The sequence below is a fragment of the Rhineura floridana genome, chromosome 1 (assembly GCF_030035675.1).
Source record: "Rhineura floridana isolate rRhiFlo1 chromosome 1, rRhiFlo1.hap2, whole genome shotgun sequence".
Taxonomy (NCBI): Eukaryota; Metazoa; Chordata; class Lepidosauria; order Squamata; family Rhineuridae; genus Rhineura; species Rhineura floridana.
The window spans coordinates 42,002,913-42,018,299 of record NC_084480.1 but is presented as its reverse complement, the minus strand read 5'-3'; the positions used below and the strand labels follow the sequence as shown (position 1 = coordinate 42,018,299).

General features: G+C 40.1%; 1 protein-coding gene across 2 annotated transcripts in view; it reads right to left on the bottom strand.

Annotated features, from left to right (window-relative positions):
- Nucleotides 1-15,387, bottom strand: part of CWC27 (CWC27 spliceosome associated cyclophilin) — a 192,967-nt gene that overhangs the window by 21,040 nt on the left and 156,540 nt on the right. For both annotated transcript variants that reach the window (XM_061619114.1, XM_061619123.1), the window contains exon 13: nucleotides 14,634-14,737. In XM_061619114.1, the coding sequence (XP_061475098.1) occupies nucleotides 14,634-14,737 (104 nt within the window). The remainder of the gene's footprint in view (nucleotides 1-14,633; nucleotides 14,738-15,387) is intronic.

The window sequence follows — 15,387 nt, the reverse complement described above, 5'->3', positions numbered from 1 at the left end:
AACAGCACCACCATCACCATACAATTACATGGTAATTTTTTTTAAAGGGTTCTCAAATGAATGTTTGGATTAAAGGTGGATCCCAGGTCTGAAAAGGCTGAAGAATTCTGATCCAAAAGACTTCTGACTTCCTCACCACTGGTGTCCTAGTTATGGAATGTTCTCTCCACATTGAATGCCTGGTGCCAACACTATCATTTAGGTGCCAGGCAAAAACATTTTTATTTAACTCAGGCATTCTGATATATGTCATTAATTTAACAGAGCTAGATTTAGTTTATTTTAAAGTTTATCTGCTGTTTTCATGTCTTAAAGTTTTTTTGTTTTGTTTTATGCTGTACACAATCTGGGAATCTGATATAAAGAAGCATGGTATAAAAATGTTTTAAATCAACCAAATAATAAAGAAAATTGTGCCCACCCAAGGCAGCATAAAAATCGGTATGAATGAAGTAGTTAGACTGTTCCTACTTATTATCCATTTTAAAGAAGACTGACACACTGGAGAAATGTTCATAAAGCAGCTAAGAAGAAGACTGAAGATTTGGAATGCCAGACTTATGAGGCAAGGATGAAGGTATGAGCGATGTTTAGTCTATAGGGAAGAAGGGAAAGGAAAAAGAAACAGAAAAACTTAATTATACTAGAAAATAATGGTCAAGATTATTATTCATGATGAAATTCAAATACAGTGTGTTAATCAGTTTCATCAATTGCTAAAGTGTGCACATAGAAAGGTAACTTTGTAGCAAAATTGCTGGCAGAGTAGTTTAGTTTATATCACGGAACACTAAAGTCAGGATCATTCAGACTATGGTATTCCTGATCTCTATGTATGGATGTGAAAGGTGACGATGTATGGACAATGAAAAAAGCAGATAAGAGAAAAATCAACTCATTTGAAATATGGTGTTGGAGGAGAGCTTTGTGCATACCACAGACTGTGAAAAAGACAAATAATTGGGTGACAGAACAAATTAAACCAGAATCAATATATTAAAATTAGTTAAAAACAAACACAACAAATCAATTATCTCTCTGGGCTGCCAAATTCTCATGGACTCACATGCTTGTATGTTCAATATCCAATGACTTTTCATTAGTTGTTATGCTTGTACCCCATTCTTCCAAGGAATTCAGATCAGTATGCATGGGATCTATTTTATTATTTGCTCATGTAACAGAGCCATCAGTTTTGTTGCCCTCTTTCTGAATCATGTTTTGATGCCTTGAAAATGAAATGGACTGCCTTCAAGTTGATCCGGAGACCCTATGAATAGGGTTTTCATGGTAAGCGGTATTCAGAGGGGGTTTACCATTGCCTCCCTCTGAGGCTGAGAGGCAGTGACTGGCCAAGGTCACCCAGTGAGCTTCATGGCTGTGTGGGGATTCGAACCCTGGTCTCCCAGGACATAGTCCAACACCTTAACCACTACACACTAAGTGATGCCTTAGTGGGGAATAAAATTTTTAGTTTGTCACCACTTCTCCAAGATTTTGTCAGAACTGAAAATATATTCTTAATCTGACGTTTCATGCACAGTTTACCTTATAATTATTATAACATTTATGAGCCCTTGAAAAATTTCATTCTAGCCAGAAGCAAGGTTCTTAGCATGTAAATGCTTTAGGAAGCATTCAAAACTCAAGCACTTCTAGGTTTGGAATGCTGACATTGAACAGCCTGATGTTATACACTGGAAGAATGGCAAGGGAATGCATTTTACTATCTTGCTTTAAATATTAACTCAGGTTGTGCAAGCCTTTGTAATTGCTGGAGTAATCACTTCCAGAGTAGAATATGTTTATATAACAATCACCCAAACCAACTTAATCTGGCTCTAAACATAAAATTAATCCCCATAATCAAAAATATTTAACCACCTAGCAGACAAGAACTAAATCCATTGCATTAAATTGTCAAATTGGGGTAAGGCTGTGCTGGATGAAAGCTGTGCTCTCTCCTCATAATGGAGAAAGAAGGAATGTTGATATTCACCAACTGCATATATTTTTTTCTTTGCAAAAAGGCAAGGAAGATATATATAAGGAACAGAGCTTGGAAGTAACTCGTTAGAATTAACGAGTTACTTGTAATTTATTACTTTTTTGCATAACGACTGGGTAACTTCGTTACAATTTGCTTGTAAGAGAACGAGTGGTAATTTCATTACTTTTCAGCTGCAACTCTAACGTTTTCCGCGTTACTTTGGACGTTACTGGGAGGGGGGAAGTCTGCTGCTGTGATTGGTGGACAAATACATGTGCCTTATACTGCGCTTCTGCGCAGAGCTACTCTTCCCTCCTGCTCTGTGTTAGAGGCACGAGGGAGGAAGTGGAGAAAAAGAGAAAAAATTCTTCAAGACTGGATGATGTTGGAGAAGAAAGGAGCAGAGGGAGAAAGCCTGAGGGCAAGGATGGAGGAGGCAGCAGCGGAATGGAGGTGAGGAGCTCTGTGTGTGTGTGAGGGTTATGATAACGTCCCTACCCCCACTCTCTTGCCCACGCTCACTCAGCTGCCTCCTCTTGCACACTCTGTCACTCATCCCAACACCCTCACCCTCATCCCCATTCTCTTCCCCTCACTTGCTCTGCCATCCCCTCTTGATGGCATTGGGCCGATATGGCCCAGAAGAGCTGGTTTAAAAAATTTTTTTTGCCTGCGCTGGCAGAGAAGGGGTTAATTTTTCACCAGCCGGCTTTTTTTTGCTATCGCTGAGAGGTAAGGAGGGGCAAGCGCACAAGCTGGCTTGCCCGCCGCATGGAATCCTGAGTGCGAGCTGGGTCCCCTCCCCTCCAAGAAACGTCCAAAAGCCGCCTCAGCCTTGCTCGTGCTTTCCCCAGAGCGTTCCATCTCTATTCTATTTCTGTTGCGTTTGTCTTCGCCTTTAAATTTGACTCTGTTTCTTCGCATCTAACAAAGGGTTAAACCAGAGTCTTCCTGAAACATTTAAAACACGCGGACACATACACACACACACACACACACCTGTTCTTCCCTTTTACTTTAACTGCTGCATTTTAAGGAGGGCGCGATGTGATGGTAGATCTTCAAGATGATTTGGATTTGGGAGAGGAAACGTTTACAAAGAATAGATTTGGTCGGTGAGAGAAGGTGGCAATGTTGGTTGTTGCAGAGGTTCCTGTGTGTGCAAGCAGTAAGTGCCTAGTCCCAGTGGCTGCCAAAAGAGAGCAGTAGTAAAGGTCCTGGTTTGACTTTAAAGGCAAGCAATTTGCAAATTTAAGGTATGCCAGAGCCATGGGTTCCTGTAGTTCTCTCCACTGTGCTCCAGGGCAGAGTTGCCCTCCTCTGCTTCCTAGATTTGGCTGCTTTTTGCATATTTCTATGTCAGCCTACCTAAAATATTTGTCTGTGGGCAGCATGTTTTTATGTCAAATCTATAGTGAAGCAAAGGTTAAATTCTATTAATCTGTGTTAATTTTTGAACACAGGAAGCTGAGAGGTTTGTCTTCTAGGGAGACACTGGATTCATTTCATGGAAAACATCAATTCTAACCTGGTGTTCTCAAAATTATGAAACAAAATCACAAATTGTTTCCAAAGTGGTGAATAAAGTTTGGTGTTGCCAACCCTGCAGTCTTTTGATCAAAACAGCTCAGCAGTTTTTTTGCTTCATTTCAGGAAATAAATAACAGCACATGTTTGGGAATTACTGTAAACCGCCCAGAGAGCTTTGGCTATGGGGTGGTATATAAATACAATAAATAAATAAATAAATCCTAACACCCCCACCCCATTCTCTTGCCCGCACTTGCTCAGCCATCCCCTCTTGCACACTCTGTCACTCTCTCTACCACCCCCTCACCCCCTGCTTGCTCACTTTATATATATTTTTAAAAAATATGTGGTCTTTTGTTGTAGTTGCGTTGCAAGAGTGCTTAGAGAGGGCTACTGTTGCAAACTCAGGGAAGTAATTTTCATATCTATCTCACCCTTTTTAGTGTGTTGCATAGATCGTCAAATGTATGTCAGTATTTATTTGGCTGCTGTAGAGATGGGGGGGTGTGTGGAAATGGAACCAGAGGAACAGTACCCTTTATGGTACTAATTTGAAGGGTCAGATCTCTTTGAGAGCCTGTAATTACAAAGAGCTTTGTTTGATCTTCCATCAGAAGCGAAGCTGACCACTTAACAAAGTGAGAGAACTGTAGCCAGAGCTGGTCAGTTTTGGATTTAGTTGGCTTGATTTATTTATTTCATTAAACTTCATTAAACTTGATCTTGTACGCAGAGCTAGCTTCTTTTGCTTTAATTTCCACTTTCTTCTCTAATCATTTATTTCCCTTCTTGGAAAGTCAGTGTTGATGCTGCTGTGTTTTCTGCACATTTTTGTTTAACTTAAAAAAAAGAACATTTTTTGTTTTGTTCTACAAGGATGTAATGATGCTGTATAAGCTGTCTCGCTCCCTTTAAGAAGGAAAGATTTTGTGTGTGTGTAAAATAACTGGGCATTTATCAGTCTTGCTGTAGAGGAATGAAAGGTAGCATAATACCCCAAACCATAATATGTCCTTGGCAGCAAACTCTTGAATTACAGAAAATTTATTTATTTATTTATTTGATTTATATCCTGCCCTTCCTCCCAGCAAGAGCCCAAACGGCAGAGACAGGGTTTTTTTTCTCTCTGTTTTTATATCATGGTGGCATAAAACCTCCCTGGCAAAACATTATTGGATTGTAGGCCTTGAAATGACTTTTTCTGGATTTTTTTATGACTTCATATAACATGAGAAACAATAACTCCTGAAAGACTGCATGTGTATTTCCTTTTGTCCTCATTTATATCCATCCCTCTTCAGAGACCTGTGGTGAATGCTTTAATAATTATGTTAAAATAACAGATGATGTACTAATTTCAAGTGTTTGGAAACATAGTTCAGTTTAAACAGGATTACTTTTATCTAACATTAATTTAAAGTGTTTTCTGATCTGAAATATTTAACATGAAATTATTAAATTCATATAGTTTATTAGTTTACCATTAGATAGGCATAAGGTTACTTCACATAGCTAGGCTATCACTAAATAGTAACTGTCATAGGCAGCGTGAACAGATGTACTCATCAATGAAGCTTTTCAAGGTTTAAGCTGGCAGCATGGGCCTGTAGGTAGTAAAACAGATCCAGATCTTCAGGGGATGCTACCTTATAATAAGTCAGGCTATTAGTCAGCTATCATATCACACTGACTACCAGTGTATCTCCAGGATCTTAGGCAGAGGTCTTTCTCAATCCTACCTGGAGATGCTGGGTATTGAACCTAGGACCTTTCATATGCAAAACATGTGCTTGACCACTGAGCTATAGTCCAGACAGTGCTCTTGTTAGAGAGCTTCAGAAGTCATTATTCAAGATTTAACAGACAAAGTAGTTCCTAAGTACAAAGAACATATTCTGTCTGTGTCACATTTGAATTGTATAGGTACATATAGTTCAACCACCTTTCTCTGGGCTGGTAATGGTTGTGGTAATCAACATCTGCTGCACCTCAAGAGCAGCAGCCTGTTGGAGAAGCCAACATTCCATCTTTTACTGGTAAGTCTGGCTAGTTCTCATTCCGCTGCCCCTCTCCAATCTCTCAGCTAGGAGCAAATTCATCCACAGCCAATGATCCACATGAGGTTCCCTCACTCTCATCACACCCTCAAGGAACAAATCAAAGGAGTGACACTCTCCTTTGGTGTTTCCCTGGGCTGGGGCTGACCTGCTGGCTACTGCCAAATAGGCTTGCCCCTTGGAAACCAGCTATAGCTGCGGCAACAGGTTGCTGTTCTTGAGATGCAACAGAAAAAGGTTAGGGAGGTTACGGTTGGTGTCTACCTCCCAGCCAGCAGTAGTCCTATAGATGTTTATGTTGTGAGTGACATTGTTAGGTCCTGCAATAGTGTTGCTAGATAAAACACCACTGAGGTCACAACTCGCATCTGGGTCTGTCACAGGATCTGATCCCTCCATTTGTATCTCTGTTATATGGCCTGTTGTTGCTGGTAAGTAGCTGTTTAAGGTTACAGGGCTGTTTCTAAGCAAGGACAGGTGTAGCACCCAGGGCCTGCAGGAGGGGTGTATTGTTGTCCAGAATAGGCTGTAAATCATTGATGATATGTAGAAGTGGTTTTATGGTCATGCTGACTTCTAGCTGCCTTTAGTAAGAGGGGAACATTTTACTGTGAAGTGCTGAAGGGATTACATTCACTACTCTTCTAATTTTCTGACTGATGAGCTGTACATAAAAGCAATAATAAAAAATAATGTTCTGAAAGTAAATATTTGTCTTTGGTTTTAGCTTGTGTTTAAAGAGGTTTGATCCTAACTAAAGTTGTGTGTGCCTCCACATTCTTTGCAACATTTTGAATTAATTGTAAGAGCACACTGAGCAATGCAAATTCATATGTGTATAGTATAGAGCTCTGAAGTTAGGTCAGGAATGACCTATGATTCCATAGCTGAGATTAATTGGCTATTTTTTGCTTAGCATCTTAGTTATTACCCCTGAACTACTGATAAGTTAATATAGGACACTGTCGGAATTAACAGGCTTTGTTCTGCGTTTGGGCAGTAAAGACATAGTAGCTGCCTAAAAACTTTAAATAAGAGTTTAAAGAGTCATCTTTCTGAATATAACCTTTACACAAGGACATACAGTTCTGTTAGACTGTGACAAAGTTCCCTTCATTAATTGTCAGCTTAAGCTCAGACTTGCCAGCACTAATACTTTGGGCCTGGTTTAGAATAAAATGGGAGCTGCAAATGTTCTAGGATACCATGAAATTGAGTTTTGAAGAATTTGTAAAAGTATTATTGTACTACCTTCTGTGTGTGTGTTTATTTTTAATGTTGTTTTAGGCTACTAGATGTGCAGCAGCCAAGGTCAGCACCTTCTAGGCATTTTTTTAAAAAAGTAACTGAAATGTAACTGTAGTGATTACTTTTGAGAAAAAGTAATCAGTTACTTTCAGAGCAATTGCAATTGTAACAGTAATTACTACTTTTTGGGGCCAAGTAATTGTAACTGTAATTTATTACTTTTTAAAAGTAATCTTCCAAGCTCTGATAAGGAATCTTTCTGGCCTTCTTTATGCAATGGATCTTAGGTGAGCAGAGTAGCGCGTTTTGGTTTAATGTATGCTATCAGGCATTATTTTCTATGTGCCATTTGTAGAATAGGCTTTTCACTCCATGTCTATATAGATAACCACTTTCTCCTGTAGGTTTCCTTGGAATTTCCAATTTCTTTCTATTTACTCATCTCTGCTAAACACATCATAAAGCAGCAGCAGAAATCTGCAGCCTACAAGAAATGTTTTTTTGTCCTGTAAGTCAGAATTTGAATACAAGCTGATATGATTTCAAAACTGAAATACACATGCAATGCTATTAATTACTGTTCTGTGCTGCTGTTTGTTATTCTGATATCGGTTGCTTTGTAGTTTTTATTTTATTATTTTAATTGTATGGTGTTTTAATTGTGATATTGCTGTAATCTCCGCCCTTGGAACCATTAATTATTCCAAATACTAAAGAAATAAATATATTAAAAATGTCTTTATGACAGACAGGGCATCCCTAATGCCAGTGTGGTGTAGTGGTTAGAGTGTTGGACTACAACCTGGGAGACCAGGGTTCAAATCCCCACACAGCCATGAAGCTCACTGGGTGACCTTGGGCCAGTCACTGCCTCTCAGCCTCAGAGGAGGGCAATGGTAAACCCCCTCTGAATACCGCTTACCACGAAAACCCTATTCATAGGGTCACTATAAGTCGGAATCAACTTGAAGACAGTACATTTACATTTAATGATTGAGGAAGAGTGACCAGCTAGCAAGGATGATGGATTATAACACTGCCCTCAAGTGCAGTGTAGTACTTTCCTGAATACAGATATACGGAATTCAGCTTTTGGACACTATTGGGATAAAGGTTAAATATCTAATTCTGCTCTTGGTGACTCCAGTGTCTGGGATGAAGGATAGGACAAATGTGCCTGCTTGCTTTGTTCCACAGAACTCAATGTGGGGCTTTGAACACTGAGCCAGATTCTATCTGGATAAAATCAACCGCCCTGGGTTGGACAGAATTCAGGGAACTGACTTATGATACATATGGCTATGCCAAAGCAGAGGATTTCAAAAATCACAGCAAGCGAGTTCTAGTGAAGGAATAAATGGGCCTCATCCTCCTCAGTAGGAGGAGAAACCAGCAGTGAAGTGAAAGGCAGGAGTTTGCTCCTGGATGCTCTCTGTCCCTGCATAAATGCACGTCTACCACCACCATCACCTATGACACATATGTGAGTCTGCAATGCTCTTTGGTCTGTACTTTTTCACTGAATCTGCCAAACCATGAAACATGCTGTTCAGGAGCCAATGAAATGGAACCTCAAAAGCACACACACACACACACACACCCCGCTGGAAGCTATTTGGGAAACTGAGCAACTGTCCTTACTTTATCCCCTGGGATGTGTCAAAAAAGAAAAGAAAACAATTGAAGCTTTGAAACAAAAATCCAAAGGCAAGTCAAGAGCACCTCATTAATAACGGTCATGAAAATAGTTGGTGTCAAATTTATCAACAGTGAACACCTCAACTTCAGCTGCTGCCAAGAAAAGATGAGTAAATGTGGTAACTGCCATTTCTGTGCCAGATCTAGGTTTGTCATGTAGAAGTGGGTTGTGTAGGTTTGCATGGGGCTCCATCAAGAGCCCTACAAGTGTCCCGTCAGCATTTATGACCTGCTTTGTATATGAACTCTACATTCTATAGCTCTGTATTGTGGAGGCAAGAGGACAGACGGAACTGTTGCTGAGTTTCAGACAACAGAAGTATGTCCCAAGAAGAGTTTCTAAACTTTAAAATGAAACTCTATACTATCATGCGCACTTTAGATCTTTTAACCATGCTTCCCCAAATGCCTTGTAAAACAGTAAAATCTGGTAGTAATTATCAAACACCATACACACACTGTTTACAGTAGAGTTGTAATATTTTAAAAATGTTTTTGCACAGAGAAGTAAAATACTTCTGAAAAGTACCCAAATGTCTGCTGTATTCCATGCCAGCAGGGCAATTCAGCCAAAAATGCAGAGGGAAGAGACTGCCAAATAAAAGAAAATATAACAAATTGGTAATAGCTTCTATCTTGACAAAAAATGAAAATTATATCTCAATGTGTGGCCACTCATGTGGACACATAAGGATGTCCTACAGGCAATCATTTTACTTCAGATAACACACCCTGACAGTAGCGGACGGCATCCTGGCTGGCTTTCACTTTCCATAAAAGTAGTAACCGTAACCTACAAAATGGTCTAGAAATCATATAATTTAAGCATATCACACATGCATGCACACTCACACAATATTTATAATACATCATCTCAAGCGCACTGCTGTATTTTGAGGAGTGGGTTGGAAGTCAGCACTAAAAATTCCTTCCAAGTTGCCACAATTGGATCCAGCCACCCAATCTAGTTGCGGGCATTGAAAAAGGGGAAAAAAGGAATTTGAATACAAAAATATTTTTTTATCCTCCAAACCAATCCCACAACCATAAGATTATTTGCACTTTTTGTAGTCTTATGGTTATTGAGATTGTGAATGTTATAGTCTGCAAGCCACTTACTCCAATGTAGTCAGCATGAAGTTGAAGAATGGTTTCTACTTTTACCATTTATACATAAAATTGCTGTGGTTTATATCAGGCTCCGGGCTGGTTCAGACTACCCTTGAACACAGTTTTGGTGCTACATGAATGAGCCTTTAAAAATGATCCTCAGTCTTTCATCCTGACCATCCCTCCAACTGTGATTGAATTTCTACCTTTTTTGGTCAGCTGAAACTATTAATGTGTTTGCCCTGCTAAACCAGTATTGGAAATTATGGTTGATCCTGGTTTCCAAGATAAGGCTAAACCATTGGTCTGGTGGTTTGGACAAAGGGAGGGAACTGTGGTGTGTTAACTGAGAGTTCGTCAATTAAGGTCCTCCAAAACGTATCTTCAAAAGTTTCATCTCATGGGAAAGTGCAGCAATAACAAAGGACAGATGTGTGCCCTCCAGGGTGATTGGAGACTGCAGTTTATGGATCATTTTATCTACATTGCACCATGGAAATCAGTGATAAACTCCTGCAGTCTTAATAGCATATGGAAAAGTCCCACGCTATTACAAATGTTCTAGAGTTAATATTCTTGAAAAATAACCATGGTCTTTACACATTAACTGCCCTGACCTAACCTAAACAAACATACAACTTTATAACTAATGCAGGACCTCCAAGAAAGTAACAAAATGCTATCGTGGTTTCCAGAATAGTATATAATCTAGGATTCTTAACACTGTAGATCAAAAGCTTAGCTAACTAACCACGCTGCTGTTTTACCTAGCTCAAGTAAAAAAGCGGCAACAATATAATTGGGGAAACATGCAAAATCTGTCTTTAGTGTCTGTAGTTTAACAACTGTTGCGTATTGTTAATGGCAGAACTTTAAAGGGAAAGAATAAAAGGTCCATGGTTCAAATACAGAATAGGTGTGCACACATTATCTGTTTAAGAGATGGATTGATTCCATAAAGGAAGCCACAGACCTGAACTTACAAGATCTGAACAGGGTGGTTTATAACAGATGCTATTGGAGGTCACTGACTCATAGGGTCGCCATAAGTCGTAATCAACTTGAAGGCATATAACAACAACAAATGATGACGGCTGAGGAATGCTCTCCAGCCCTCAAATTTTCTGCTTACTGCTTTCATTTTAACCATTTGAAAACCACATTTGTTAAAGAAAGGAGAAAAGTAATTCATATTAAAAATGAGGTATCATTGTACTATTCATGGGAGAGCAAATGTTGGTTCAGCAACAAGCAGCCTTGTGACCTTCCTTTTCTTTATCATCACAGAGTAAAAACAGAACATGAGATGAAGTCTGCTATATAACCCCAGGATCCTTAACAGCAGAAAATGCAAACACAGTGAAGATTTCCACAGTAGCTGCAAATAATTTATTCTCTTCCTTACTGTTACCTCAAAAAAATGTTACAACTCAAGTATTTAACAAAAAAAGATACAAGTTGAGTAGAACATTTAGCTCCATACCTATTTACATTAAGTTTTCTCATTTCTCTCACCAGCCAGTAATGTAGGCATCAGCTGGCAAGCAAAGTCTTGAGAACTGGGAGGAATTCTGTGTCCTTTACACATGGAAGAGGACAAAGAGGCAAGAATTGTTATTCTTAATGTGTCAGCTCAAGGCCTTATGTCTCCAGCATCACCTACATGTTTTTGTCTTCCAATAAATATTTAACACTATTTTCTTTTGACTTTTAAGTAAGATTGGGGGAGGATCTTGTTAGCACAAACTGTAGCCCATTAAACTAGCAAACAGACATTTCTCATGTTACAGTACATGATTATGAAGAATGAGTTATTTGTTATATATTTATTCCTGAAATTAGGAGTCTTGACTTTCCAGTGATAGGAACAACTCCCTTGCTTGGTTCGCATGTAGCAGTCCACCCATTGTTTTGTTATCATGGCTGTTTGTCTAGACTGGATTCTTTACTCTGGATACTCCAATTCCCTCCCTTATTTCTGGTTCAGGCTAACCATAATTTGCTGTGACTCTGGAATGGACAAACTGGTTCATGCAAGCCACAGCATGCCTCCAAACCAGTACTGAAAACCCACTTCAAACAGTAGGAGAAGGGATTACAGTTCAATGATAGAGGACATGTCTGTCATGCAGGAGGTCCCTGTTCAATCCCTTGCATCTCCAGTTAAAACAGAATCAAATAGCAGATGATTTGAAAGACCTCTGTCTGAGACCCTTGAAAGGCACTGCTAGTCAGAGTAGCCAGTTCTGGGCAAGATGGACAAACAATCTGACCTGATATAATTTATGAGGAATATTTGAATGCAGGTTCATATATTCCTAGTAATTTCAAATTCTAATTTGAAAGTAAACTATGGTTTATCCAGTCTGAACATCATGGAAACTACAGTTTGTCCAAATCAGAAAGTGAGGAGGGAATCAGAGTATTTATGGAGGAAGAGGGATGGGAAGGTTGATCAACACAGCACACAATCCCAAGGCATAGCCTTGATGGGCAGCCCCTTATTTCATTCTATGTACACTGAGCCACAGTGTCAGAAAAGACTACAGTAAGAAAGAAGGCTATCACTTAAACTGCAGACTACACCCCGGTTGAACTTGGGTATTTTGGGATTAAGATGACTAACATCTTAATCAAACACAAGGGCTTGGATTCAGACGAAGTTGGTTACATTTTATTCCCATTGATTTCATTGACTGACCTTTCCCACTGATTTAATGGGACCTAACTGCAAGTAATTTAGTCTGGATTCAGCTTGCATACTTGCAAGTTGACTTCTACTAACGTCAATGATCCCCCCCCCCAAATTTAGGATGAAAGTTTTATTATCTCAGTCTGAACCTATCTAAATAAAGTAAGCAATTGAAACCCAATGGGATGTGCATTTTAGTCACTGGTTATTGCACTTCATTTGCAAGTGCGTTTTAGTAATTACTTGTTTATCAATTTACAGAATCCCCAAACTGCTTTTAAAACTGATGCTGGGAATTTTATTTGGGAAAAAACAGCATGATGTGGAAGAACTACTGCTTGTAGCACATGCATGCATGTCACCTTGCTGGAGTGTGGGAGTCTTCTGAAACAAAGTTCCCCAGAAACGCATGTAACTTATTTCCAAGCTTATTTCTTATTTTAAAGGCCTGCTGCAGCAAAAAGAAAAGGCAACCCAAACCCCTCGGCTAGTAAACCTCTTCCATTAATAAATCCTAAGAAGAGATGTACCTCTCTTTTATCAGATTTGGGTGGAAGTGCCTGGAATCAGTAAATGGGCTGGATGAGGTCCGAATCCTGACAAGACAGAGGTGCAGTATATAGATGGTCTGTTCTGAGGGATGGGTTTACATTCCCCCAAAAGAATCAAGTTTGTAGTTTGGGGGTTATTCCTGAGTCAGCTTTGTCACCTGAGGCACTGGTCCTGGACTTGAACAGCCTCTCCTGATTCAGATGGTACAGAGAAACAGCAGTGTGTCATCAGCATACTGATGACATCTCGCCACAAATCTCCTAATGACCTCTCCCAATGGCTTCATGTAGTATTAAATAGCATTGGGGACAGGAAGGTAAACTGTGGCACCACACAGCTCAAGTGCCAGGGTGCCAAGAGATAATCACTCAGTGCTATTCTCTGAACCCGACCCTGAAGATAGGATTGGAAACACTGTAAACAGTGCCACCAATACCCATCTCACAGAGCCGGTTAAGGAGATTACCATGATCAATGGTATCTGAAGCTGCTGAGAGATCAATTAAGAATAACAAGGTTATACTCCCCCTGTCCTTTTCTTGATAAAGTTCATCTAACAGAGTGACCAACGCCAATTCAGGCCCATAACGGGTCCTGAATCCCAACTGGAAAAGGTCAAAATAATTGGTTTTATCCCAGAGTCCTCGCAACTGTTGTACCACAACCCTCTCTATCACCTTTCCCAGAAAGGGGGTATTTGCGACTGGGCGGTAGTTGTCACAAACCAGTAAGTCCAGGGTGGGCTTTTCCAGGACTGGTCAAATCACCACTTATTTCAGGATGACTGGGGCCACTCCTTCCTGCAAGGATGTGTTGACCACACCCTGGATCCACCCAGTCATATTCCCTCGGCAACCTTTAATCAGGCAAGAAAGAAGGGTTGAGGGAACATGTGGCTGTCTGCATTGTCGCTGGTACCTTGCCCACAACATCAGGCTGCAACAACTGAAAACTGATCTTATCATGTTACGGCAGACATTGAGCTGGACATCTCACTAGAGACTGCAGTAAATGTGGATGTGGTGTCACAAAGGTGAGTGACTTTATCTTCAAAGTGCCTTGCAAACAAGTCACAGTGGGAGTGGATCTTAACAAACCCTGGACAAAACAGAAAAGCTCTGGTAGGTGGCTACTTGAGGATGCAATAGAAGCAGAGAAGTGGGGCTTCTTCGCTACACTCACTGCCACACACTAGGCACAATTATGCATGCTCACTTGTGTTCGGCTGGCTTCGCAATAGGTCTTTTGCCACTTGCAATTTAGCCATCCTCCAGCCTGTTTCATTGACTGTAAGTCTCTGATATACCAAGGTGCAGAATGGATTCCACAATGCCAGAGGGGGTGCTTGGGGTGACTGTGTCAAGAGCCCAATGCATCTCACTATTCCATAGTGTAGCAAGGGCTTCAACGGGGTCACCTGCTCTACCCACTGAACCCCCACCCCCAGGACATTCAGGAATCCTCCACCAGCTTGGTCAGAGAAGCTGCTGGGCAACAGGCTGGACGGTACACCAGCAGCAACCCTAGCTTACTGTTTCCTCGACCAAACACCAGGTGCAGGCTCTCACAGCCAGCTCTAAGATGATTTAAAAGATGATTTAGCAGCTGAAACTGTTAATCAGAAATGACACTCTACCAGAATCTTGTACACAAGTCTCTAGACAGTGACCATTGAAGTGTACTGTTTTTAAAGATGGATAACCCCTTTGATCATATTTTCCCCTAAGCAAACATTTCAAGTCAAAAAGTTTCTTACCATCCTTCATCATCCTCCACTTCAGGTTCAGACACCTCATTTTCAGGAGTTTCTGCAATTGCCTGGTTCAGCTTTGATTTGAATCTGTCCAGCAGTGCCAATGTCTGGAATTAAAACGTGATTGCTGAAAACTTGCACAGTTCACCATACCTTTTGGTCCTAATTACACAACTACTCAAAGTGATCAAGCATACAATTGCATTGGTAATGACATATATTGTGAAATATGCTGAGCAGATGCATTGTGCATGTGTTTTTAAAGTTGTACTTATAAATATATGTAGCAAACCATAAACTAATTATCTAAATTGTGTAAAAGATCAAATATGCCAGCTCATTTGCCTCAATCCAATTCCATGTGCCTCAATTCATGCAGCTTCAGTGAACCTGCCTGTCCTCTAACGGGCAGAGAGATCTCTGTGCAAGTGGAACTGCCTTGTTATCTTCTAAGCTGGAAAATGCTTCTCATTCCCATTGAAGGGAATGGAGCAGCTCACCTTCTTGCAAAGGTCTGTGTGCAATTCAAATCTCTTCAGTACTTTATGCTGCAGTTATACATCCACTAGAAAGTTACAAACATATGTAATAAAACATATGCCATTATCACAGGCCTTTCAGCAGGCACTGAAATCATATTTGTTTATTGCTGCCTTTTCATAATTATAAGATTTTTAATTAGGCTACTTTGATTGTGGTGGTGCTTTATTTTGTGCTCTCTGATATTTTATTTAGTTTATTCATTATTTGGTTTATA